The sequence below is a fragment of the Gopherus evgoodei genome, chromosome 10 (assembly GCF_007399415.2).
Source record: "Gopherus evgoodei ecotype Sinaloan lineage chromosome 10, rGopEvg1_v1.p, whole genome shotgun sequence".
In the NCBI taxonomy this organism is placed as follows: domain Eukaryota; kingdom Metazoa; phylum Chordata; order Testudines; family Testudinidae; genus Gopherus; species Gopherus evgoodei.
The window spans coordinates 63,593,037-63,620,987 of NC_044331.1; the positions used below are offsets into that span (position 1 = coordinate 63,593,037).

A 27,951-nucleotide genomic window follows, 5' to 3' on the forward strand; every position below is an offset into this window, starting at 1 on the left:
CCCGCGCCGCCCCTGCCCCTATATAAGGCGGAGCTGCAGGGTAACGAGCCGTCGCTGCCCGGGTCGCGTCTGGTGGCTTCGCTCGGGATGGTGCGTGGCCGGCCACACTCCGTGTGTACCGGGGCACCGAGCAGCCTGCGCCGGGTGCCCGGGCCGGAGTGCAGCGCGCAGCGTCCGTGAGCCAGGGGGCGAGGCGGCGGCGGCGGCGGCTCTGCCTCGGCTGAAGGAGCGGGCCGGTCCTTCGCCTGCAGCAGGGCGCCTGGTAGGCGGGTCGCACGTCTGCTTGCCCCAGCGGGGGGTGGGCAGGGGGTCGCTCCTCTGCATGCCGCGAGCAAAGGCGGATTGCGTCTCCGCACAGCGGGGCGCCGGCTCAGTGGGCGCTGGGGGTGGGGGTCCGCTTTGTCCCAAGCGCCCGGGGGTGGGACGCTGCATTCCCCGGTTCAGCCATTTCTAGTCCCGTCTCTCGTCGGGCTGCAAGGCAGCCCCCTCCCCCGCTAGTGCCTGGAGAATGGGGGGGCAGGGAAGCTGTTTACTGGATGCTGGCTTCCCCCCCCCGCCCCCCCGGGAAGCTGTGGAGGGCTTGGGTAGGGAAAGACCCGCACAGGAGGCTGCGCTATCGCAGCTCTTTGTGTCTGGTGCGAGCCGAGCTGCCCGGATCTCCCCTGCATTCTCCCCCCCCCCCCCAGGGGGCGGGGATATGCGCTCCGAGCGCAACCCACAAACAAAAAGGGAGGAGGCGGCAGAGGCCTTGAAGCCGAAGCGTCCCTCGCGAATTCGGAATCGTGTCTGGCATTCGCCAGCCGCCCCTTCCTCGGGGAAGCGAGAGATGGGGAGTCGGAGGGTGCCCCCCTCCACTCGCAAGATGCGGGCAGTTAACTGGGGTTGCTGCTGGATTCTGCCTTGAACCCCTCCCACCCCGTAACAGTGCACAGCATGTATCATAGTACCCTGTTCTGCAATGCTTTGCACCGTCCGTACCGGTCGCTTTGCAGCCACCCCCGTCGTGTGATTCAAATGCCCCTCCTGGGTCACGGGCTCGCCTGTTGTGCAAATAACTAGGGTGACTGAGTCAACGGCTTTTAGAGAGAAGGGCTGGCAGAGATTCCCACCCGCTGAGCCCCAGATCTGTCTCGATACATCACGCTTTTCTCCATGTGCCCCCAGCACTGCCCCCTCCATCCGAACGCGCATATATATATACACACACACACACTCCTTACCTAGTAGATGTGGTTTGTCAGACAGCAATGTGCATTTGTCACAAACATAGCATATTTGCTTTCCAAGTTGAAGAAGAAAGGTTGCATCTTTAAAAACTGCAAAATTCAAGAGGGAGAGGAAATTTTTTTTCTTTCTAATTCTTTCACCACATCCTCCACCCCATGTGGCGTGAAGTACAAAAATATTAAGGCATATTAAAACTACAGTTGCCATATTGCATCTTTTGATTGCCTCCACATTGTGGATTGCAGCTTTTTAAAAAAACCTGATTCCTCTATATAGCAGTACTCTTTCTAGAGTGGAATCTATTGTATAGGGTAGTGAGTATGTTTTCAACTCAGGGAACTTTGTAAATATTTAAGGCTGCTAAATACGAGGAGGAGGGGGTTAGTTTCTAAACAAAAATAAAGTGGCTTGCATTGTTTAGGAAATGGACAACCCCCCTTCCAAATCAACTGGAAACTTATTTTGTGTTCTAGTTATAACTTCATTGAACTGTCTTGATATTAAACTAATTTGTCTGCACATCTTTGCTGTTAGTATTGTCTGTGCAATGGTAGATATGACTACACATTCAAAAAAATCTTGACATCTGCACAATATGTGCTGTCCTATCTAGCACCTTTTCTCTCCTGGCAGGTCTGCATCACTATCTGTAGACAAACTATATACAGCTTTTGAATATACTTGAGGCCTTGGCTACACTGGTGCTTTACAGGGCTGCAACTTTCTCACTCGGGGTGTGAAAAAAACACACCCCTGAGCACAGCAAGATACAACGCTGCAAAGCGCCAGTGTAAACAGTGCCGCAGCGCTGGGAGCGCGACTCCCAGCAAGCTAATCCCCACGGGGAGGTGGAGTACTTGCAGCACTGGCACTGTGACCACACTCACACTTCAAAGCGTGGCAGCGCTCCTACTGCAGCGCTTTGAAGTTTCAAGTGTAGCCGTACCCTAAGTCAGTGGAGAATTATACGCAGCTAATAACCGCTGGTCTGCCTCATACTGCAGACTCCTTTGGAACCTGCTTGCAGGTCGTACAAAATGCCAGACCAAGTTTTGTCCTTTCTATACCAAGGACTATCAGTGTGTGTCCAGACAGTTATGTAACCATATCAGCGCGCACAGGCAGAAAAGCTAAGGGCAAAATTTTTTATGCATAATCTCTAATACAGTGCAACCCTGAATAGTGGAGGAAAATACTGGCAGAGGATTTATACCCAAGGGCAGGTCTATACTTAAATGGTGCAGCTGCACCTCTGTTGTGCTTTAGTGAAGACACTGCCTATGCCAGGAAGGGCTTCTGTGAGTGTAGGTAATCCACTGCATCAAGAGGTGGCACTTAGGTTGATGAGGGACTTCTCCAGTCTTCAACTGCTGCAACAAACTGCATTTAACTAACTGGGTGTATCAGGGTTATTCACCTACTGCAGATCAGTGCAATTCATTTTTGGTAGCTTACAGAGTGTAAACCTTTTCAACTGCTGAAATCCATGGAGCTCTTCGATAAAACAGCTAATAATGCATTCTCTTAAATGACTTAAAATATTAGAGAGTGATGTGAGGGTATCAAGCCTTTGTTTGGCAAAACTACAGAGATACAATTTTTTTTAAGGGGCCCGGGGGGTGGGTGGGTTTGTGTTTCACAATGAAACACCTTGCCGTGGCCGTTCTTTTGGAATGAAGGGCTTTGTGCTAAGTAGGACCTAGTCTGTCCCTTTAACACCCCCCCCCCCGCGGTTGACCTTGCTACATTGCTCAGGGATGGTGTGGGGGGGGGGAAATTCACATCCTGTGTGACATCCTTAGGCCTGCCTACCCAGGGGTTCTCAGACATTTTTAACTGGTGATCCCTTTCACACAGAAAGCCTCTGGGTGCGACTCCCCCCAAACATGGAAGTTTTTTGTATATTTATCACCATTATAAATGCTTGAGACAAAGCAGGGTTTGGGGTGGAGGCTGACAGCTCATGACCCCCTCATGTAATAACCTTGCAACCCCCTGAGGGGTCCCAACCCACAGTTTGAGAACCCTTGGCCTAGCCCCCCCCTGTAGATGCAGTTGGGTTGACAGAAGAATTCTGCTGTTCAGCTAGCTTGTGCCTCAGGGAGGTTGATTACTACAATGGGGGGAGAAGAGAATCCCTTCTGTCACTATAGTAAATCACCACTAGAGTGGTGGTGGTGCTGCTGCTGCAGCAGCACGTGTAGTGTAGGTGTACCCTTAGATATGGAGTAGCTGGCTTGGTTGTGGGGGGATTCAGTATTCCACTGACACATGCAGTTGGAATTTACCTTGTATTAGTTCAGCATACTTAATACATCAAGACTTGACTATGGGTATGTCTACACTATGGGATTATTCTGATTTTACATAAACCACTTTTGTAAAACAGATCTTATAAAGTTGAGTGCACGCGGCCACACTAAGCACGTTAATTCGGCAGTGTGCGTCCATGTACTGAGGCTAGTGTCGCTTTCTGGAGCGTTGCACTGTGGGTAGCTATCCCGTAGCTATCCCATAGTTCCAGCAGTCTCCCCTGCCCATTGGAATTCTGGGTTGAGATCCCAATGCAAAAATAATGTCGCGGGTGATTCCGGCTAAATGTCGTCACTCAATCCCTCCTCCATGAAAGCAACGGCAGACAATCATTTCGCGCCCTTTTTCCCTGGATTGCCCTGGCAGACACCATAGCATGGCAACCATGGAGCCCGTTTTGCCTTTTGTCACTGTCACCGTATGTGTGTTGGATGCTGGTGACAGACGTGGTACTGCAGTGCTACACAGCAGCATTCATTTGCCTTTGCAAGGTAGCAAAGACGATTACCATCCCTATTGCACTGTCTGCCATGCCATTGTAAATTGGCGATGAGATGATGGTTATCAGTCATTCTGTACTATGTGCTGCTGTCATGGGTGCTCCTGGCTGGCCTTGCTGAGGTCGGACGGGGGGGTCATGGACAAAAATGGGAATGACTCCCTGGGTCATTCTCTTCTTTATGTTGTCTAAAAATAGTCAGTCCTGCCTAGAATGTGGAGCAAGTGTATTAGAGAACCAGGGAGCACAGCCGCTCCCTGTCAGAGCCCCAGAGTTCCCACAGAAATGATGATCTGCATGCCTTTCTAAGGGGTGTCCCTGCAACAACCCCACCTGTTGCTTCCCTCCTGGGCTACCATGGCAGTGTCCCCCCATCTGCGTGATGAAGTAATAAAGAATGCAGGAATAAGAAACACTGACTTTTTAGTGAGATAAAATGAGGGGGAGGAAGCCTCCAGCTGCTATGATAATCCAGGCAGGACATTAAAGGGTGGCAGGGGAGAGGAGCCCAGCCTCCCGCTCCTATGATAGTCCAGGCAGTACAAAATCTTTTCTTTAGACATGAAAGGGGGTGGGGGTGTGTGTGTGTGATGGAGCTCAGCCTCCAGTTGCTATGATGAAGACTATTACCAGCAGTTCTGTACCATCTACTGGGAATGACTGGGAGTCCTTCCCATTTTTACCCAGGCGCCCCTGGCCGATCTCACCCGAGGACAGCCAGAAGCACTCACGGGCTGATGATGACGATGCATAGCAGTCATATTGTACAGTCTGCCACCAGGAAGGGGATGCTGATGTTCAGCACTGCAGCACCCTGTCTACCAGCAGCATGCAGTAGACGTAGGGTGACATTGAAAAAAGGCGAGAAACGTTTTTTCCCTTTTCTTTTGGGTGGGTGGGGGGGGAAGAAGGGTGTAAATTGACAACATATACCCTGAAACACCCGGGAAAATGTTTTTGACCCTTCAGGCATTGGGAGCTCAGCCAAGAATGCAAATACTTTTTGGAGACTGTGGGATAGCTGGAGTCCTCAGTACCCCTCCCTCCCTTCATGAGCATCCATTTGATTATTTGGCTTTCCGTTACACTTGTTACACAGCACTGTGCTGTGGCCTCTGTCTATCATAGCCTGGAGATTTTTTCAAATGCTTTGTCATTTCGTCTTCTGTAATGGAGCTCTGATAGAACAGATTTGTCTCCCCATCCAGTGATCAGATCCAGTATCTCCCGTACGGTCCATACTGGAGCTCTCTTTGGATTTGGGACTGCATCGCTACCCGTGCTGATCAGAGCTCCATGCTGGGCAAACAGGAAATGCAATTCAAAAGTTCGCAGGGCTTTTCCTGTCTACCTGGCCAGTGCATCCGAGTTCAGATCGCTTTCCAGAGCGGTCACAATGGTGCACTGTGGGATACCACCCGGAGGCTAATACCATCGATTTGCAGCCACACTAACCCTATTCTGACATGGCAATACCGATTTCAGTGCTGCTCCTCTCATCGGGGAGGAGTACAGAAATCTGTTTAAAGAGCCCTTTATCGATCTGAAGGGCCTTGTTGTGTGGACAGGTGTAGGGTTAAATTAGTTTAACACTGCTAAATTCAGTTTAAACGTGTAGCATAGACCAGGCCTAACAGTACATATTAAAAGGATGAAGCTGAACACGTTTTTGCTTTCTACAATTAGTGTTCTGGGTCATTGTAATTTTAGTATGCCTCTTATTGGAGCTTCACAATGTGGTGGACACTAGACACATCCCTATCCATCAAAATTTGAGGTCCTTTTTGCAACAATTTTTGTGTAAATAAATGCCGTGTGTATTGACTTCAGCTAAAAATTAGGCTCCTGCTGCCACTGTAGTAAATAGAAAATTTACTACAGAAGTCAGTGGGAGCAGGCCTTTAGTATCTCATGCAAATTCCCCTTAAAACTGTGTGTAATCTAGTAACATGTTAGATATGATTAAATGAGGATAGTAACATGGAAAACTGTCACTTGAGAAACACTGGCCTCCATTTGCCTACTTTTTGTCTATTGATCATAGAAATAGACAATTCTGTCCAATTTTAACTCTAAGACACTCAAAATGGATACTAGATAGCTGCTATATGGTAGACATGAAAAGTGTGTGGAGTAGGAATAGCAATTCAAGTATATTACTTTAAGATGCTACTTGATAGCTAAACTTATTTCTTTTTGAAGATTATCCAACAGGAAACAGACAGTGAAGAGCTCTGTGTGTGTATGTATGTACTAGCTAATTTCCTGGCAGAAAGTTGCCCTTCAAAATATTGGCATTACAAGGCTAACAAAATAGCCCAGTTTGAGTGAGTGTATGTAATAGTAATCTGTCAATTTATTTAACTTAAACTTGCACCTCTGTCCAAAGGATAGTGCTACCTTTGTATGATATAGAGTCCAGACAAATGAGGATTATTGTCAGTTTGAATACAATATTTACTCCAGGGTGAATTCTTCATCACTGTGTGCATACAGAATTCATGTCCCCTCCACAGATTTCTTGGCTTTCCTCTGAAAAAAAATAACTTGACAGGGAAACTGCAAGAGCAAGCATGTGTCCCTCACCAGCAGTGTGGTCAGTTTCTCACACCTGAAGAGCTGGCTGGTGCCGCCTACCCTGCACCAGACTCAGCTGCTAGTCCTGTCTGGGCAGGGGAGGACAGGACTTCTTTTTCCCTTCAAGGAGCAACTGGGGCTGGATAAGACCTACCCCCAAGTGCAGGAAGCCCCACACTGCACTCCACCCCTACTTCCTGCCCCACTGCTCCCCAGCCATGGGTGAGGGGTTACTGTATAGTGAGCTGCTCACCCATCTGTTATCCTCCTCAGTTCCATCTGTAGCTGCACCCACCCTTGCACCCAGACCATGCCCTGCTGAGCCTCCTATACGCAAACCCCCATCCTGAGTAGCCTCACTCCATACCACCCTGACAAGCTCCCCACCCCACTGAGCCTCAGCCAGCTGCACTGCCACTTGCACCCCCTCCGTCCAGACTGCTCTACCAAGCCCCAACTACCTTGGACCTCCTCAGTCCCATTCCCCAGTACCTGAACCCCCAATGAGCTCCTTGGCCTTCAGATACCTCCTGCACTGCTCCCCCCCCCCCCCACTGAGCCCCACACAACTGGATCCAAGGGAAGACTGGGCATGCATGGCAGACTATCTTGGCGTGCTTAGAGTGGAGGGGCAGGGCTGGGTTGGCTTTTGATGTATGATGTGTCAGGGTAATCAGTGAGGAGTCTGAGGAGGGTGGCAGCAGTGTTTCAGGGTGGTCTCCCACTGCCTTGCAGCCAGTGTCCTTTGCTCCCCTGTGCCCTGCTGGAGCCTCCACATTTATTGACAAAATATGCAGAATTTTAGAAGTGTGCAGGGTTGTAAGTTGGCATAGAATTTCCTCTGGAGTAAATAAATATTTTTGCCACTGAGAATAGTGAAGCTGTCTCTAATTATGGCTTGTATTGGCACAGAAATACGTACTTGCCTATAGTTGATGCATGATAGAAATGGATTCTTCATTTCTGTAAAATGCAGGAAATGAAGGTTGGGTAGTAAAGATGCCAGTACATTAGTGTCCAAATGAAACACTTGGAACTCTAATGGATTTTCCCCTTGGTCTCTTTCTGGCTTCTTCACTACACATCACCTGTACTAGTGTTGTTTTGCAATGTAAATTTGCAACACCATTCATTTGGAATGAACTGTGGGCCACTTGCATAAATGTGACTACCAAGAAAAATGGAATGTACAAAAGAGGCTTTAGTTTGCCTTCTCCTTGCTCCCATTAAGGAAAGCTCCCCATTCTAAAACTCTCTCGAGTTTTGAGTAGTTAGTTTGCAGTTGCTTTAAATATTGGGTTTAATCTCAGAATTCCATTAGCTTGGTTAATGGCCAAACCAGATGTTAAAATACCAAAGTAGCTATATTTAGGAGGCATAAGCCTCTTTTTCCAAGTTCTTTAACTAAAATTCTGCTATAGAAAGCACACATTAAAAATAAGCACTTATTAAAATCAGCCACTTTTTGTTTGTTGAGTAGTAAGTATTGTAGGGCATACACAAATGTAGATTTAATTTGTGTTAAAAGCTTTTTTTTTTACAGCCCCAATATACATGCATACTTTAGTACTAACAGTTAATTCTGTTTAAGAGCAGAATGTTCAGAAGTCTGGTTTTTCCTTGAATAGAAGCCTTGTCTCTAAATAAATCTGTTTCTATTAATCTTTATTAAGTTAGACTGGTTTCTCCTTTTCACTTGCCTCTCCACACCTTTCCCTTAATTACAATAATCAGGGGTATGTGCTGTGCAGAACCTGGTGTTCAAAAAGACCGGCTTTTCTAAAAGCTGACACAGCTAGCAAAACTTTATAGCTAGTAGCATCTCAAACACTGCCTGGCCACTATAAAAATAAAGCAGGGCTGCCTGAGGTCTTTGGAACCCCTCTGAATAGGGAGGTTAATCAGTAAACTCGACAGCTCTCACTTGCCAATAGCAAAGAGAAACTTCTTAGTGCAGAATGTTCAGAACAGAAACTTCTTTAAGGAAACTAAAGAGCCTTGGCGTGTCCACTTGAAGTTTATATATTAGTCAATCTCTACTTAATTTGATAGTGAGTGAATATCGTACATGTGTCGGCTTGGATGGAGACTTGGGTTTGAGATCATGAAATTGGCTCAAGAATAAGATGGCCAGCGGCTTTAAAGTTGGATGTTCTGTGAAGGGTCTTAACCAGGGGTAATTAAATAGGCAGACTACAGGCCAAATCAAGATGCTTTTGAATGGACCATGAAATCTTTACTTTTTTTGTATTTTCTCTGGAGTCTGGACCTTGACTGCATCTTGACCAAGAAATTTGGACCTTGACAAAATAATTGATTGCCCTGGTCTGAAGCATGCTACATCTTGAGCCAGGGTGCATTGGGGACTAACTTGAAATATTACAAATTGTGTAACTAAACTCCAGTAATCTAGAACAGTGCACTTTGCTTAGTCTTTTAAATATTATGTACATCACTACTAGGAGTAGTGACTGCTATTACTATAGTGTGTAGACAATCCAGGTTCCTTCTGAAAGCAGACTTGTTTCTGAATACCATTCTGGTCACTCTGATTAACAGTATCCTTTAGAAATACTTACACTGATTGTTCAGACCTCCCCATACTGTCTCCTGAATTCTAGGAAGGAAGGCCCAGTATACTTGTCATGACTAAGAACACCTATACTAGTATCAGGAGCTATGACTGCAGCTCGTGTAGGCATGTATCTGAGCTAGCTAGCTTTGCTCCAGCTAGATCAATGCTCAAGTCACAATAGCAGTTTAACTCTGCAACTGGCCAGCTGTTTGCATTTATACCCAGGGTCCCTGTTGGAGTTGTACTCAGGAGGCTCGCTCATGCTGCTGCCACAGCCACACTGCTATACACTAGTTAGTTTTGATCTACTTAGAGGTTTAATTTAGCTAGATCAAAGCTAGCTCAGATATGTGCCTACATGAGCTGCAGTCACACCTCCTGCTTTAGGGTATAGCTACACCACAGAATGAGTAAGAAAAGTGAGTTGTGTTCTCCCTCTCCTTGGATGACCTACTGTTCTCCTTTTGGGTCATTTACTTTCCCCCCTCTTCCAACCCACTCTTCTTCATGTGGAGGATAGTAAATTTTAAAACGTTGTACAAAAAAAATCCAGTCTGTCGAGCACAGGGGTGGGCAAACTTTTTGGCCTGAGGACCACATCAGGGAATAGAAATTGTATGGCAGGCCATGAGTGCTCACAAAATTGGGGTTGGGGTGCAGGCTGGAAGATGAGGTTTGGGGTGCAAGAAGGTGCTCTGGGTGGGATTGAGGATTTGGAGAGCAGGAGGGGGATCAGGGCTGGGGCAGGAGTGTGGGGAGAGGCTCAGAGGTGCAGGCTGTGAGTGTCACTTACCTCAAGCAGCTCCCGGAATCAGCTGCATGTCCCTTCTCTGGCTCTTACAGGTGGAGCAGCCCCTGACCCTCGGTATGTGGCCATGCAGCTGCTTCTGAGAGCCACGTGGTGCAGCCCCCGACCTCGTGCCCCAGCTGGAGCCCATAGGCTGTAGTTTGCCCACCCCTGGTCTAGCATATACAAAGTCTGTCTCGCTTGTTAAGGTTTTGATAGTTTATTTACTCCAAATACTTGATAACATACTTTCTTTCTGCCTTGCACTGAGACTTGGTGAATTTAATCTTCCCTTCAATTGACTATTCCTGGGGGGCAGGGGGAAGTCTGGCAGGCATTTAAATTTATCGGTCTTCTATGGAACTGCTAGAGTTTAATACCTTATGAAGAAATTAGCTAAAATCAGCATTTTCTTGCTATAAATGCTGAATGTTCCAGCCTCTTTCATCCAGATTCCACGAAACCATAAGAATGAACAAGTCTCTAGAGCTAGTTGTAGGTGACTTAAAGTAAGAGCCCAAGCCACTGAGAATTTGCATTGTTGAGGAAGGTGACTCACTAGTATCTTACGGAAAAGGTGGGGAAAGAGGTAATGGGTCCTGCACTAAGGCAATACTTCAGAGACCCCATACAAAACCTTCTCTCTAGAGAGCTAGATTAATATTTCAGTTGACTGCTGGTTCAGAGTGGGAATGGAATTGCATGGTTGAAAAACATAAGAGGTGGAATCTGAAAAGGAAGAACCCTTCAGGGATACTGGCAGGAGACCTAGAACCTCTTTGTTGGTAGCTCATACTAGTATTTATTTATATTTACAGAATACAAGTGTACTGGGTACTCTTCAACTAAGTTACAGTACTACATTACAGTGCTGCTTGCAATAACTACTGATTAAAAACTAGGATTAGTTATGTGACAGCCATGCAAAGTTGATCTTTGTCAGTCTGCCTTAAATATCAGTTTATTTAAATTAAAATGTCAAAGTGAAGATAATAGAACTAATCTAAGTGGCCAGTGGTGTGGTGCAGGGTGGTGGTAAGTCAGTAGTTCCAGGTTACCAAGCTAGAATCTACAAAAACCATTCATGCTGGCAGAGCATTAATTGGGTTTGTGTAGAAATACTAATGGTCAGAATAAGACAGCAGATATGCCTGCAGCATGAACAACCCAAGAACAGGCTCACCAGTGAGTGGCATAAAATGCAGAAGAGTTAGGTAAGCTGTGTGTAGCATTTGAGAATGTACAGTTTTCAGAATTACAAATGGAGTCACAGGGGCAAGCCTGTATGCAGGAACAAACTACATAAGTAGCTCATACTCACTTAAGTATCGGTCCAAAGCATCTGCAAACTTACTTCATTAAAGTTATTTTACATAAGGTTGGTCTGCTCTGTTTCTACCAAGTAGCTGAATTGCTCGCATTCACTGCCTTAAGATGTTAAAGGACTTGAAAGCTACTTTGAGAGAATATCTAAGTATTTCAAGACCAGTGTGAGGCCAAATCTTGCTGTTTTCTGGTTGATGTCTGCTTGATTCATGTGGTTAAGGTGAGCAGGATTTGGACCTTTGTATAGTGTATAGGGTAGTGCACAAAGTTAATAAATGTGGTCCAGTCACCTTCTCCAGAACAGGATGCAGTCATACCATTGCTTAAGCTAGAGACCTACCAAAGTAAGGCTTTGCTTAAGAGAATTTGAGCCAGATGCATTCCTTGTCAGTATGCGGTGCTACGGAAAGTCATAGGCTGTGTGTGAATGGGTTTGGACGAGGTTATTTTTACAAGTGTAAAATAGTGGTCTTCGGTGTATTCTGAAAACCACCCAGTTGTGACTTCCTGGCTTCAGTTCACTTTTCTTGCACTTTATGCAAGAGCTTAAAGAACCCTAGTTGAGCTGTAGTAATATACCATGAAAACTTTAAAAATGTTAAATGAGGAGAATAGTTGCAGGGGCTGTGGCTTAACTAGTCCTTGTAGTCAGGTAGGTGATAGACTCTCTCAGGAGTGTGGGTTGTTTTTTTTAAATTTGCTTTGCACTTGATAGGCCAGTCCCCATAACTTCTCTTGTGATCCAGGAGCATGGCTTCCCATAGCAAAGTTATTCCAAATACAGAAGTTCATGGAATTTTTTTGCCTCTCTGGGTTGTACTCTAGACACCATTTTATTCATATTGCTCTAGCACCAAAAGCTAGAGTCAGGGGTGGGTTAAGTGCTGCACAAATATGTTGGAAGATACCGTCCCTGTCCCAAAATCCCACAACCTACTTGGGAAGGGATGAATTACCTAGGGAGTATTGCTACAATTGCAGCATCATTAATGCGACTGATGAAGCATCTAAAATATTAACAATACCCTCTTCAAGGCAATGATGAGATAGCACTTGGACTGTAAAACAGTTTGCAGGCCATCTGTAGTTTATAATTTGTTAAGCACTGCCTCTTAATAATCTGATACTTAGCTTAGGCCATTGAGAATATGTAGGGCAACTTGAAGTTGTTTTATGCTACAAGAGAGCTAAGCAGCAGATGTATTATTCCAGAGCCAACCCAGAATACGGCAGGTATGTTGAAGTAGTCTTTCCTAAAGCCAATAATTGAAGCACAGGTGCTGTCCTTGCAAATCCCATTTTTGCAGTGGACCTCAGAATGTGTGGGGGCAGACTCCTGCACCCAACTTGTTGCGGGATTGGGTGGGGCCTTAGACACTTTTTAGGCCCAGGTTCAGATCCCTAAACTCATGACTTAATAAGAGTATAAGGGAGCCTTGTGCCATAGGTCTGTGTGCACTTATTAACCAAATGGGAAATCTGTTCTGCCTTCAAACAAATATTAAATTGAATCTAGTATTCAGAACTCAGCTTCCTGCTGGTATTATGCTGCCAGCTATCTGACCTGTCATGCCACCCTGCAGTGCCCTCTGCTGGCCTGGCACTTTGAGGTTGACTACCTCAGCTTTCATGTGGCTTAAGCCTTCTGACCAGGTGGTGAACTTAACCCATTCTGAGGTAGCAAAATCCAAACTAAAAATCCTAGACCAAAAAGGCTTATCTGCTCTTCAGCCTGCCCTCTTTGCTCCATCCCAGAGACATAAAGACTAAAGAGGTCCTAGGAACAGAGCATTCAGCGCCAGGGCTGGTTTCCCTGAAGTACTGTTGCCTGCCCCTTCTGGGCTGTGTTCCCTGCCCCTGTATAAAGAGCACTGGGCTCCCAGGCTGGCTCCTGTAGGGGGTACTAAGTCTCCTGCAGACCCTGGCTCAGCCCCTCCCCATTCACTCTGGTTATAAACTAACAGATCATCTTGAGTGGTTGTAAGGCCCAGATGACCATGAAGCTATCACTGGACCCTCCTTAATCCCACCCCCTCAGGTTGGGAAATAATTAATTATGGCAAAGGTATGGCTGGCTCTGTTGCCCTTATAGGATCCAGTCACCCTGTAACACCTTCACATCAGGGTCACACACTATCCAAGATTAAGTTTCACAAACACCATGCTACTGCCAGTCACTGTTCTCTATTCTATTTAAAATTGTATTGTGACTTGATATTTGGGATACTTAGACCATGAGGAAGTTTAGTACAATTCCAGCAGACTACACTACTAGAAGATGTCTCTCAAATGGCTCTTTAAAGGCCCTAAGCCATTTTCTTACCTTGGTTGTTGATTATTGGCATAAATTACTCCTTGCAGAGACATTAAGCTGTCAGTCTGAGAAAAGTCTCACAGCACCAATCAGCTTCCTGTAAAGCTTTGAGTGACCAGCCAAGGGGCACAAGCCTGGCTTGTCTGTTTTTTCGATGCAGTGGTGCTCTTTTTAAGGACTCCATATACCAGTTTGTTGCTTCATCCCATAGAAGAAATTTGAATAATAACCTGCCTCCCTGCTCCTTGGGACCTCATGTCTTCACAACTGTTTCTCTATAGAGACTTCTAGGATAGACAAGACCTGAATTAAGAAACCAAATATATGCATCAAACAAAAAAAAACAAACCTTCCAGACCTCCTTAAATTGCACAAGCCTGATCTTACTGCCACAGAACACAAGTGACATCTTTGGACCTCAGTGAGAGCTGCCCATATCCTGTAATGAGATAATTAGGGACGATGAGACTTCAGCAGATACCATGGTCCACATTATCCAGCTAGCGGTCTCTAGATAGCATAGAATTCCCTTGGCTCTTGTTGACTTTAAAAAAGTGAATGGTGACTTGCTTCCATGATGGTTGCCAAAACAATTGGCCTGTGCTTCCTTGTTATATAAATTGTGTGGAATAATGTATAGAAATAACTGGAACCTCTAACAGTTTATTCACATGCAACCTACCTTAGATGTGACTTCTGCAGTTCTCCTATGCACTCTGCCCATTTTAATTCTTTGTTAGTGTATCTTAAACAAACTACTAAAAGTTTATTCTAATATGTTTAAAGTGTCACTGTTTTATCTTCACTGTAAATATCATCATTGACCTGAGGAATCATCTGTTTCAATAATACCCCTCATGCTACAGTCACTGTCTTTGGAACATACTCACACGTGCACTATTTTGTTTGAGTGCATAGGATGCCTACAGCAGAACAGTTTCCTCAAAGGTTTTTGGGACATTATCATTCAGACAAGGAGTAGGGCTGGGTTATATTTTGACTAAGAACAAGACTTAACTATCAGTTCTACCAGGGAGATAGGTTCCATTTTAAGAACCTGTTTATGCTGCCCATTATTGCAGGATATATTCATGCATCTGTCTCACAGGGTAAAGTTACCAGGTTAACTCCCTTGGTAAAAAGGCTTATCAGCAAAAAAAAAAAAGAGAATCTAAACAAAATAAATGTAAAGTTTCTGAGTTACCTGCAAGTATCATAGTCTCTTCATAGCCTACTATCAGCCTTCCTTAAAACTCCCCATTCTCCCCTAACTTGGCATCTTCTGCAAGGTTTTATGTATTTCAGAAGCACCATGCTGAGTGGGAATTGCTGCAGCTGAGACTCATGATTAGACACAGGTGGGTTAACAAAATTCTTTCTGATGTCCACTAGTAGCTGGGAAAAAGATGCCAGCTTAAGTCCTGGTCCCTGTGTATATAAGAGAAGAAAAATGGGAAAGCAAGGGAAAAGAATCTTCTAGTGGAACATGCTAATCTTTGCCTTCCAACTTCACTTGAGTTGCAACATGGGTGCACTACTCAAGTAACCTTCTATAAAAGGGTAAAGAAATTATTTCCTGGGAAGAATTGAGCATTGTAGAGGTTTTCTGATTTTGCTTTTAGAAAGAATTGCTATTTTTGTTTTCTTTCACATCCCATCCAAATCCCATGTGCACACACCACATGAAGGAGCTAGTCATTGGAAAAAGAAACTCCTGTACCCTGGGAGAGGTGAGAAACAGAGTTGTCAGTCCAGCTATACATTCAAGTTCCCCTGTCAAATGGGACAGGAAGAAATGCCTTCCTCCGCCCCCACCCCTGCTTTGAATCTTGACAGAAATGTCTCCTTCCCTAGACAAAAGGGAAGAATATCCATTTTAAATGGGAAATTTATCACAAATATAAGCTTAGGCCACAGTCCTAGCAGATCTGTATGGATGCAAGTGTTGTCTTGAGTGGGTCAGCTTGTTGGATCAGGCCATTTAGTCTTAATTGCAGTTTAGTTAATAAATACAACCATCTGGTGCTCTGGGTAGATGTACAGTTTTAACAATCAGTTAATGGATCTGATCTGACATCTAGGCCCCTTTCAATCACCTTACTTAAAAACTGGCTTAGATATTACAATCTTCATTATAAGACTGCACTATGTGAGAGAGAGATCATACTTATCAGAAGGGAAATAGCAGGTGCCATTATTTTACAATGTGTACAAACAAAAAATGGCTACTCTGACTCTGCTATTTCTTTTTGTGTATCATTAGGTGAATTGTGCATTTGCAACTGGAACTTAGTAACTATTCTGGGTTTGTACAAAATGTAACCGAAGGCTGTTGGGTTGCACAGGAGTGTCTGAAAGCAGAATTAGGCCTGCAGAACTTGTTGTATTGGTGACTGCTTCAGAAAAGAACCCATTTTGGCTTTAACCCCAGATCTAATTTGCAGAGCTTGTACTTAAAAACAAGCTGTTTTTATTTGTAAATAAAGTACATTTGAAATGGGATTTCAGACATGGAGCCCAAGATCACTTGTGTATTTAATGGCTTTTTTTTCCTGAGTAGACTGCAAGAGTAACAAGACAGCGAACAGTGGTTGTCCTGGGTGTGTGTGTCCATGCTTGTCTAAAGGGTGGCTAGTGGATGGACTCTGGGCAATGACTCCTGACATGCCTATAAGCAACATGATGGGGTCTGACTTTTAACCAACTCAGTCTTGAGGTTTGCTACATAAATCCACTGTTTTAGGTGAGATGGGAGAGAATGATGGGGGGGGGGGGCGCGATGATGTTTATAGGTGGGGAAACCATCTCTCAGGAGTGTGTGTGTACGCGCACCTTTCCCACAGACAGTGAGCTTACACCAGAGCTCTATGAAGCAGCCAGGCAGTGCTACTCCAAAGACTAGCTTTCTCTAGTGGAAGGGAGAGACTTGTTTTCCTGACCATCTCAGCCCTTGATGTTTTCCAGTGACCCTGCAAATGTTAGCTTCTCACTTGCCTCCTACCATCGACTACAGCTTGCACTTCATTGCTGAAACCAAAGCTAGTAGCTTCCTGCAGCAGCACAGGCATCAGCCAGTTTCTGAGTCCTGTAGTTTGAGTAGAGCAAGTGTTAATCTGTCTGCTTGGGCTAGGAGGCTTGCTTCCAGCTGATGTACAGACATCTCCTAATAGGCCTCAGCCTTGCTTCTAGGATCATAAGTCCTTGATGGTTTTTTCTGCTCTGATAGCAGCAGAGAGTAAGAAGCCTAAAGAAATATTAAACATCAGCTGAGATAAAAGACCTATAGTACAGCACAGTACAATGAGTAAAGAAAGTTTCTTTAAGGATCTTTGTGAAACAGCATCCTCTTAAATAAGGAGTCCTGACTTAAAGGAGGATAGGGGGTTTTCTGCTTGCTACTGTTGATTAGTCTGGGTAGGTTTGAGAGTAATACCCAAAAAATCTGTAACCCACCTTTCATCCCTCCCTTTCTTTGCACACTGCTGCCTCATCAGTTTCATTTTCAACTTGCTTTAACTTGTATTTATTTATTTATTATTTCACTCTTCTAGAGCGATGGGGGAGGGAAGCTTGAAGTAATGACCCTCTTCCATTCCTGCCAGAATAACAAGGAGGAAAGTCTCACTTCACTCAAAGCCAGCATCAGCTGCTTTTTTCCTAAAAATACAAGTAAAACTGCCTTTGTTGTCACTACTAAAGCAAACAGCTGTTGGATATCAGTAATAAATGACTGTGTGGCCAAAGCAGTTGTATTATTTTGTTGTAGTTAAGGGAGCTACCAGGGACAGGGCTCAGGGGGGCTGTGACCCCAGGCCCAGCCAGCGAGAGGGAGTAGGTCCCACTCCCTGCCCCAGCTGCTGAATCCCAGACTGAGCTGCAGAGGGATCCCTCCTTGGAGTAGCTGAGAGAACTTGCTGGCCACAGCGCTGCAAACCCCCTTGGGGAAGGCTGCAGGGACAGAGTCCTTCAGGAGAAGGGACTCCTGTACCGGGAATGGGCTCCCCAAGGGGAAGTAGAACTAGGGGGAATTGGGAGGCAGCTGGTGGTGCCCCAGGAATCCCCAGGGTTCTTCCCATTTGAGCTGCTGGATGGGAGGAGAGTGAGGGGACCCCTGGACCTGAAGGGGGAGGATTGGATGGAGAAGGGGGAAGACCCCCTGGGGGATCTCTTCCCTGAGGTGGGAGACAATCTCCCCATCAGGTGTTCCCCGTTCAGAGTCACTGGGAAAGCAGCCCAGAACCTGGAGAGAGAGGTCAGGGACATGCTGGCTTTAGATGGGATCCAGCCATTTTACAGCCCATGGGCCTCACCCGTGGGGCTGATCCCCAAGCGAGACAGGATGATCTGGTTTTATGGGGGCTATCAGAAGCTTAAAGCCACCACAGTGTCAGATGCCGACCCCATGCCTAGGCCTGGGGAGATTCTAGACAAGCTGAGAGGGATGGAGAACTTGGCCCTGGCAGACACTGATAACGTGCATCTTTAGCCAGACCTGGGAGGAACAGGTGTCCCAGGTGAAGAGGGGGCTGGGCTGCCTCAAGGAGGTGGGACTGACGGTAAAAGCTGGAAAGTGCAAGGGGGGACGGCAGAGGTGTTGTGTATGGGCCACAAAGTGGGAAGCGGCTGCCCAAGCCCAGAGCTGGCAAAGGCCAAGATGGGGGCTCTTAACCAAGGGAGCCCGAATCACAGACCAGAGTGCTGGGAAAAGACCCAATCCCAGCTTGAACCCCAGGGGTACTGGGGTGGCAAAGGGTGTGGGCTGCATAAACCTTCCACATGCGGTCTGCAAGTGCCATCAAGCACACCCGACCTAAGGGAGGGTGTGAGACTGGACTGTCCTGGTGTAACTCACACCAAGAGATGGGAGAGATGCTGGGGCATCCATGGGAACCTTGGTGGGTTCGAACTTCCCCAGGTCACTGGCTGGAGTGACCTCGCTCAGTTCGGTCTTGAAGGGGGGAGAGATGTGACGAACTGGGAAAGTTCTTAATGTTTTCTCTGAATACTGTGTTGGTGCCTCAGTGTCCCCATGGCAGTTCTTAAGTATCTGGCAGAGCAAAGGGCCAGTGCACCTAAATGCCTGGCACTCTGTCTCCTAGCAACTGATGGCCTGGGCCCCTCCTCTGCAAAGGTGCCAGCTGAAGGTGTTGGAGACAAAGGGATCAGGTGACCTCCTGGCCCGGGAAAGGGGCTGGGAGGGGTTGTTAGTCTGGAACTGGCTGGGGTCAAGGGTGGAGGGCAGACCTGGGGGTCTGGCTCACTGCCCCCCAGAATGGACCCAGCCGAGGGGTCCGGTTCGCTGTATCTACAAGCTCTGTTTTAGACCCTGTTCCTGTCATCGAATAAACCTCTGTTTTACTGGCTGGCTGAGAGTTACGTCTGACTGCAAAGTGGGGGTGCAGAACCCGGTGGAAGCGCACGGAGGGGCAGAGGATGCTGAATGCTCCAAGGAGAGACCCAGGAGGTGAAGCTGTGTGAGCTTCTTGCCCTGAACAAGTCTGCTCCAAGGGAGAGGAGGCTCCCCAAAGTCCTGCCTGGCTTGGTGGGGAGGAGTTCCAGAGCATCGCCCGGTGACTCCGTGACACTGCATTGAGCAAGCTCACAAAGCAAACAACGGCCACTATTGCCTGACCATAGTAACTTTATTAAATGGTGACAAGTCAGGCTCTCCTCTCAAAGCTCAAACTAGTGGAGCGGAAGCCAGGAGTTACTCTCCCCTGTGTAGTCTTCCTACCTTTACCAGTTGTGGCAGAGGTGAACATTAACCTTCTGTTGGTACTGCAGTGGGGCACAGAGGATGGAAGGAATGAAGTAACTTGAAAAGTAGAACAATTTATTTGGCAACTGGATAGTGGTATCATCCTCCTTCTCACATAACCAAGCTGTAGATAGCCAGCGATGCTGTTGTGCACCATTGTCCCACTTGCTGGCTTTCTGCCAAGTACTGTTAAAGCAGCTATTACTTTTTCTGACTTGAGCTTTTGAAAGAAGTTTTGTCAAGTTCTACAGCAAGGGTCGGCAACCTTTCAGAAGTGATGTGCCGAGTCTTCATTTATTCACTGTAACTTAAGGTTTTGCGTGCCAGTAATACATTTTAGTGTTTTTAAGAAAGTCTCTTTCTATAAGTCTATAAAATATATCTAAACTATTGCTGTATGTAAAGTAAACAAGGTTTTCAAAATGTTTAATAAGCTTCATTTAAAATTTAAATTAAAATGCTGATCTTATGCCGGTGGCCCGCTCAACCTGCTGCCAGCCTGGAGTTCTGTTCACCTAATTCAGCAGTTGGCTGAGCAGGGCCTGCGGCTGGGACCCCAGACCGGCAGTGGGCTGAGTGGCTCAGCCCACTGCTGGTGTGGGGTTCTGTCTGCCGGCTCCTGCCAGCTGGGGTCCTGGCTGCCAGCCCCACTCAGCCCACTGCTGGTCTGGGGTCCCAGCCCTGCCCACATACAGTGGGTACCTACCTTCTCCCTGGTTCGAGCCCATTCTCTTCCCCTTTCTCTGCACTGAGCTGAGGGTGGGAGTGCTCTGAGCACAGGGCTGGGGGTGAAGGAGCAGGCTGGAAGTTGGGGTGCAGTGTCTGGCCAGGAGCTAGAATGAGGAAGGGGGCTCAGGGTTGGGGCAGGAGGTTTGGGTGTGGAGCATTTACCAGAGACAGCTCCCATTTGGTGCAAGGGGTGCAGGTGGGAATGTGGCGGGGCGAGGTAGGAGATACAGGAGCTCCTGTTTCATGCTCAGGGTGGGGATGTGTGCGCAAGAGTCAGGACATGGGGTGTGGGATGGCTGGGTATGTGTGGAAGTGCAGAAGTTAGAGCTGTGTGTGTGGGATGGGTCCTATTGGCATCCAGCGGGGGCGTGTGTGTGAGGTGCAGGGTCAGGGCAGAGGGCTGGGGGTGTGTGTGTAGCAGGGGTGTCACAGAGTCTGCACAGGTTTTCTCCTTCTCAGCCTGTGCACTGTGCTTAGGCTGGTAAAATAAGAGTTCTCACCTTCTTCCGGTGTTTCACCTTTTGTGCTTTATTTTACATTGCCACCATGTAGTCCCCGTTATCCCCCAACAGTTATTGCCTTTCAGGGTCTCTTGGCCTTTGAGGCTCCCTTCCTGTGGTGAGGAGACAAAGCACTAGCCTCCTAACTGAGTTCTGTTCAGGGCTTTCATAGCCCTCCCAGCCTTCAGCCCAGCTGTCGCTGCTTAGCTTAGTCTATTGCAGTGAGCCAGCCCTCAGTGGGGCTTGCGCTGGGCTCCCTGCTGGCTGCTTTGAGCCTCTGCCCCTGGCGCCTCTGCCTGAAAGCAGGCTAGCATTTTAACAGGGCATTCAAGGGGTTTTACCCCTGCCCTGCCACAGGGGGGTGCAGGGGTCAGGGCAGAGGGCTGGGGTGCTTGGCTCATGGGGGTGCTCCAGCCCCCATCCATGAGCGGCTCATGGCAGAGTGCTGGAGGGGATATGCCTAGATTTCCCTCTTTCCCCAAGGCCCCATCCCTGCCTCTTCTCTGCCTCCTCCCTAGAGCAGTGAGCATGCTGGGGCTCCACTTCTGCCCCTCCCCCTCATAAGGGTGATCAGCTGATCAGCACAGGGAAGGAGAGGAGGAGGGGCAGGAAAGTACCATGCTGGGGGAAGAGCTGGGGCGGGGATGAGCTTGGCTGCTGGCAGGACCAAGCTTCTGCCTCCCATTAGTAGGTGGGGCATGGATAGTGCTGATACCATCACTGTGTGTCTGTTCCAGACTTCAAAGTGCAATTTTGGTTCTACTTTCACAGGGTTTCCTCTTAAACTATTTTTGAAGTATATCTATACTTGTACTTAAATGTTTTAGCAAGACTATGACATTAGCACCTGATTATGAAACTGCTGTGAATTTACATGATTGAAGCTGGCATGTGCATTATACTGTATCTTATAAACCCCATAACACTAGAATGTATAGGTGTCCATTACTTGTATAGGAAAGAATTTCCTGAGATGCAAGGATGTCTCTGGCATGAGTGTTAGCCTGTTGGCAGAATGGGCTTTGACTAGAACTAAGGCAAAACTGTGCAACCACTAAAGTTGTTGGATTAAATATAAATTTGTAAAGTTCCCTTCCCTATCCAGAACTACGTACTGCCATGAGCAGGCTCTAGAGAGGACTAGACTTGAGTGCCTGATTGGAGAATGTGTGTTGGTCATAATCTCTTCAGGTCAGATAAAATCCATTCAGGAACTCGCTGTAACCAACACTTCAGAGTCCAAGGCCATTAGGGATCATTGTGATCATCCATGCTGACCACCTGTGTAGCACAGGTCACAGAACTTCCCCAAAATAATTCCTAGAGCAGATCTTTTAGAAATGCATCCAAGCTTAATTTAAAAAATGGCCGTTGATAAGAGAAGCCATCACAACCCTTGGTAAATTGTTCCAAAGGCGAATTATTCACCATTTAAAAACCTTACCAGATTTCCCACCTGAATGTCTAGCTTCAAGCTCCAGGCATTGGATCATATTTAGAATCCTACCAATTTCATGGTCATAAGATCTCAAAAACTGTAAACTTCATGATTTCAGCTATTTAAATTTGAAATTTCAGTGTTGTAATTGTAGGGGTCCTGACTCAAAAAGAGTTGGGAGGGTGTCTTTGCTGGCAGTGGTGCTTCCTTCAGCGTTGAGCAGCTGGAAAGCAGCAGCTGCTGGCCAGGAGCCCAGCTCTGAAGGCAGAGCCACTGCCAGCAGCAGCGCAGAAGCGAGGATGGCATAGTATGGTTCTGCACTGCTGCCTGCAGAGCTGGGCCCTCAGTCAGCAGCTACCACTCTCCGGCTGCCCAGCTCTGAAGTCAGTGCAGAAGTAAGGGTGGCAATACTGTGACCCCCCTCCCGTCCCAAAATAACCTTGTGACCCCCCAAGCAACTCCCTTTTGGTTCAAGACCCCAAATTTGAGAAATGCTGGTCTCTCCTATGAAATCTGTCTAGTATAGGGTAAAAGCACACAAGACTAGATTTCACAGTTCAGGACACTTTTTTTTTTTTTTTTTTCATGGCTGTGAATCTGGTAGAGCCTTAATCATGTTGTATAGGTTTCTCTGGCAGATTGAAGAGCCCATTATTAAATATTTGTTCTTCATATAGGCATTTAAGACTAATCAACTCACCCCTTAACCATCTCTGTTTCGCTAAATAGATGAGCACCTTGAGTCTCACTATAAGGCATGTTTTCTAACCCTTAATCATTCTTGTGGCTCTTCTCTAAACCCTCTCCAATTTATCCACATTCTTCTTGACCTTTGGACACCAGAACTAGACACAATATTCCAGCTGCAGTCATATCCATACCAAATAGAGAGGTAAAATAACCTCTCTACTCCTACTTAAGATTCCCCTGTTTATGCATCCCAGGATTGCTTTAGCTCTTTTGGCCACAGCATCACAGAGGGAAGTCATGTTCACCTGGTTATCCACAATGCCCAAATTTTTTCAAAGTCACTGCATCCCAGGATAGAGTCTCCCATCCTGTAAGTATGGCCTACATTCTTTGTTGCCATGTAGCCATATTAAAATGCATCATGTGTGCTGGGTAGACTTAGTGTAAGCAATCTAGATAGATCTGAATCAGTGACTTGCGCTTTTCATTATTTACCTGGCTCAGGGCTAAAAATTGCCATATAGATGTTTTGGACTCTGAAACTCGTGTGAAGGAGGAGTGTCTTGGAACCCAGCCTCCACCCTGAGCTCTAATGTCTGCTCTGCTCTTCCTAGCCCTGCAGCCCAAGTCCTGTAAGCCAGACTCAATGGACTCTGGCTCTGAGACTCCATGGCAGAAGGGGTGTGGTTTGTTTTTTGTTTTAAATGTTGTTGTGTAGAAGTACAGGAAATGACCATTAACTTTTAGTTGTGTGATCAGTTCCGACAAAGTGTAATCTAGAATTCCCCCCATGTTGGCTGCAACCCTTTGAGTTTGGAAATTATCTATAATGTTTAGAAATTCCAAGGATGTTTCAGTACTGGCAGCATGAGACTTCAAGCATATATCAGTCACATTGAAGTCCTCTGATTAATCTTTTTTCCATTCTCATTGTAGATAGGTGGCAGTCATCCTTCTGTTTACTCTTGTGATTTGGTGATCTGTAGCAGACACTGACTAATACCTCATCTTGTGCTTTCAACATTGATCCATAAGCATTCAGGATCATTTTCTTCTGAGTCATTCACTACTTTCGTCTACTAGGAAATGTACCATATGTAACCTATGAGTGAGTCTAAGCTAAGGCAAAATGATGTTGAATAAAAATTTTTAATGTTTCTTATGTATAGCCATGCAAATTGAAAGGCTGTGTATGAAAGAGGGCTCATACTTTTTTTTGTTCCCAAGCAAACAAATGAGCAAAACCAAAAAATGGCAAACTTCTATACAGATCAGCAAGAGAGTGGGTTGCCAGAATCTGTAGCACCAGCCACATAACACTAAAGCTACTGAATAAGGCAAAACTGTAATATCCCTGTAGATTGCATTTCAGGACTTTATTTCTCTATATTTCAGGAGTTCCAAGATGCCACTTCAGACATCTCAAAACTGATAGCAAGGACTGAAGAACCATCTTTAAGACCTGATAATTGTCCTGAAATACTGATCATGTCTATTATGGATCACAGCCCTACCACTGGAGTGGTGACTGTAATAGTCATTCTGATTGCTATTGCTGCTCTCGGTGCCTTGATATTGGGCTGCTGGTGTTACCTGCGTCTGCAAAGGATCAGCCAGTCTGAAGATGAAGAGAGCATTGTGGGAGAAGGAGAAACCAAAGAGCCTTTTCTTTTGGTGCAGTATTCTGCTAAAGGACCTTGTGTAGAGAGAAAAGCAAAGCTGACTCCTAATGGCACAGAAATTCATAGCTAACTTCGAGCAGCACAGATGTGTATCTGGACTACACTTAAGATGTCTGTAATCAGCAGAACTGATACTGTGAAGAAATTGGACATACATATTGCTCTCTCTTAAAACACCTTGAGATAAGACTTCAAAATTATGGTTTTGTTGGTTTGTCACTGCATGCACTGAAAAACTAGACTATCCATCAATCCTGTATTTTAACACCTTAGTGCTAAGAGGTGACTTCTCTGGTATAAAGTCCATTGCTGGCAATGGACATGCAGGGATATGCTGGCATGAAAAAACTAATTGCATTTTTGTTACTTGAATGTTTAGCTGAGCCTATTTTGATGGAACTACTACTGTAATGTGAACTACTTAAAACTGTGAACTGTAAATAGGCTGCCAGGAGTTCTGGCTTTTTGTTATCCAGCATATGGAAGTGGTATGAAGTTATTCTTAGTAACACACATTTGGACTTCTGAGCCACATGATTACAGATCAGATGCCAGACCTTCAAAACCAAATCTGCAGTTAAAGCCTGTTTCTGCTATGAAGTTCTGAGTGAATAACCATAAAGACAGAATGGTTGCTTTTTAGTTTTTGTTTTTAAACCTCTTATGGGAATGATTCAGAACACTTTCCCTGAATGCAGGTATATATAATCTCATTAAGGTGTTTGAGGCAGAAAGGATAGGGGTTATAAGGAAGGAACTGTACCTCTCTTCCTTTAGGGTAGATTAAGCTGTTATCAGCTAATACTTGTGATTGTCCTAGCCATGTAGCTACTGCAAGGAAACTGCCATTTTAGCAGATTCCAGTCTGGGAACTAATGATGGCTACTTTATGCATGGTCCAGAAGGTTTCCAGTGGAGTTAAAAATAGCAGTAGAGCAGATCTTTCTCTCCTGTTAGCAAGCATGTTAATTACAGAAATGGTGTTTTCACTAGAACTGGCATTAATGTAACTTTTTTTCCCCTATAACCACTGTTTGTGTGTACCTCGTAGTTGGGATATATGTAAACATGAAGCTAAACAGCCAACTGTGCAAACTGTGTTTTTAGTCTAGATACCAAATTGTCTACAGTTAATGTATTTTGTAGGTAAGGTTTTTTTTATTCTCAACTTACAGGGCAGACAGAAATCTGTCTTGTAACAGCTAACTAAATTTTGGCTGTGTTGGGGAAGGGATAGAGGGAGGGGAAAATAGTTTGTGGGTGGGGTAGAGGTTTTAAAAAAAAAAAAAGAAAAAATTGGTGCAATCTGAAGTACCTTCACACAAAGGGGCCCCACATTTCCTAACCTCTCCCTTCCCTTTACTAAAGAGAAACCTGTAACAGGTACTTGGAGTGAAAAATTATAGACTGTAAACAGTATCATAAGTTCTGAACAATTATTCAGCCATGGCTAAAATGTTCTAGATTTCCTAACTTTTAGGCCTGCATATTCCACTAACTACCCAGCTTTTGCCCAATCCAGTTTATATGTAGCTAACAAATTCCTTTAGTTTAAGTCAAACTCCCCAGCAAACTGAGATGCAAAGGGGGGGAGGGGGTGTACAAGCAGTAGATAATGCAGATGTTTGACCACCACCGTGTGTGTGTGGGGGGAACAGTTATGCTAAACACTGGTGTGAATGATGGCTTATACATCGGGAATAACAACACTATTTATTCTTAGCTAGCTAGGCCTTGATGACTTTGTCTGCAAGCAAATGATAGTCCACTTATGAACTAAATAGCAGCTTGTCCTGGAGGGAGCTAGCAGAGTTGCATTCTTCTTCTTGTGTGCACTGATTAAACTGAGGCTAGAAAATGAAGTGTCTTTCATTGCAAAAGCCACAGCTTAGCTAAGCAAATCCATTGCTACTAATGGACGAACGCTTCCTTCCTCTAAGTGCGGTGTGGAATACAACTGCCTAGGGAGGAGGCAAACACTGTGTGGTATATTTACTGGCTCCAAAGAGGCCAATTTTAATTTTTCAGTCTATGGATTGAGACACTGGCCTATACATGCACACTGGATTCTTACTGCATATATGCTGAGCAATAAGTAAGTAAATTTTGCTTGTTTGAGATGCCACACTTTATTCTCCTTCTCCTACTTTTTTTGGGGTGGGGGGAGGCAGAGGGAACACTAGTTGGATGAGATTATTTCACCATTTGTTCCCCATAAGGAACAGATTTTCATTGAATTGTAAGTGAATGAAACATCTAAGACAATTATAGGTTAATTGCGGAGCATGTAAAAGTGGTATGCAGAGTTCCTGAAATCCTACAACAGGAATGACAGAATATTTTAACCATTTGACTTTTCATTCAAGTTTTACTAAATAAACAAACTCAACATTTCCAGTCAATTCTGTAAACAAAGGCAAAATGCAGTGACCATGGCTAACTTCAGCTGTTTCTTAGAAAAGTATAAATTGTCAAAGTTCCTAAATGAACACTTCCTCTGGGAGACAAGGGAGGAAGCCAGTGCAAAAATTGGTCCCTTAATAGGAGATGCTTCACTCTGCTGTCCCTGGGAATTTACTATTTTTAACCTAGGTTAAATTAATAAAATGGCTATCAAATTAGTGCAATAGTAAAGTGGAAAGTGTTTTCCATATCTCCATTTAGGTTTCAAGATCTGGTAAATTGTTTGAAGTATTAGAAATACTCTGGTTTGATTTTTCTAGACAATTGGAAAATATTTTATTTACAACAAATAAAATTTGCATAAATACCTTCCCAATACAGTGTCGTTCCTGATTATTTTTTTTTCCCCACTCCCCATAGCATAAATAATTACTCTGTCCTGTTTTCTTTATGCTCCGTCACTGTGGTATCAATATTGGAAACATCAAGCCTTTCTCTTTCACGTAATCTGTCTATTGCAGTTAGAACTGGCCCAGTATTGTGGGTGGAAAGAGTCTCCTCTGACTGAATGGATTTCTTGGTCTCATCTCTGTTCTCTAGCTTCCCCTCCATTGCTGCTAGCAGGACTTTTAGTAAAGCATTCTCTGTAAGGAGGTTTTCTGATGCATCTGCTAATTCTTGAAGCTTCTCAGCCATTTCTTCTAATTCTCTGTTCTTCTGTTCGTATAGTGCCTGTAATTGTTCACTGTGGAGCTGGAGGACACTGTGCTGCTTTTCCAGTGTATGCTTCTGCTGCTGTAGTTTATGTTCTTCTCTTCTGGCTTCAGACAGTTGGGCTTCCAGCTGATCTTGAGCCTGGTGTAGTGCACTGACTTCTGATCTCAATTTCTGAATCTCACTCCTTAAGTGGGAGATGTGCTCTTGCTGTAACTCTCTCTCTTTCTGTGGACATTCTTTGGCACAGGGCTCTAAGTCAGGTGCAGCTGAAGGTAGACTTGAGTAATGTAAAATGAACTTAAGCAGATTAGGAAGAGTAACTGAAAAATCTTCAGGAAACTTCACACTTTTGTCCTTCCTATGAAAACATACAGGTAGATTAATGCATTTAAAATGTCTTTGGCTGTTATCTGAAC

General features: G+C 45.4%; 2 protein-coding genes across 6 annotated transcripts in view; one reads left to right on the forward strand and one right to left on the reverse strand.

Moving 5' to 3' along the window:
- The first annotated feature begins 63 nt into the window (after nt 1-63).
- Nucleotides 64-27,194, forward strand: SNN (stannin). Of its 3 annotated transcripts, none has more exons than XM_030579051.1 (3): nt 197-262; nt 14,908-14,976; nt 24,129-27,194. In XM_030579051.1, the coding sequence occupies exon 3, from the start codon at nt 24,222-24,224 to the stop codon at nt 24,483-24,485; it is 264 nt and encodes an 87-aa protein (XP_030434911.1). In that variant the 5' UTR covers nt 197-262; nt 14,908-14,976; nt 24,129-24,221; the 3' UTR covers nt 24,486-27,194. The 3 variants fall into 3 exon arrangements, with proteins under 3 accessions (XP_030434912.1, XP_030434911.1, XP_030434910.1); XM_030579050.1 differs by having other exon boundaries at nt 14,924-14,976; XM_030579052.1 differs by lacking the exon at nt 14,908-14,976 and having other exon boundaries at nt 64-262.
- The window catches only part of TXNDC11 (thioredoxin domain containing 11), a 113,251-nt gene continuing 112,063 nt past the window's right edge, over nt 26,764-27,951 (reverse strand). For all 3 annotated transcript variants that reach the window (XM_030579046.1, XM_030579047.1, XM_030579049.1), the window contains one exon: nt 26,764-27,893. In XM_030579046.1, coding sequence (XP_030434906.1) covers nt 27,248-27,893 — 646 coding nt within the window. In that variant the 3' untranslated portion in view covers nt 26,764-27,247. The remainder of the gene's footprint in view (nt 27,894-27,951) is intronic.

What these genes read in the sequence shown, in the direction of transcription:
- SNN (XM_030579052.1), top strand. Translation starts at nt 24,222, where the DNA reads ATGTCTATTATGGATCACAGCCCTACCACTGGAGTGGTGACTGTAATA.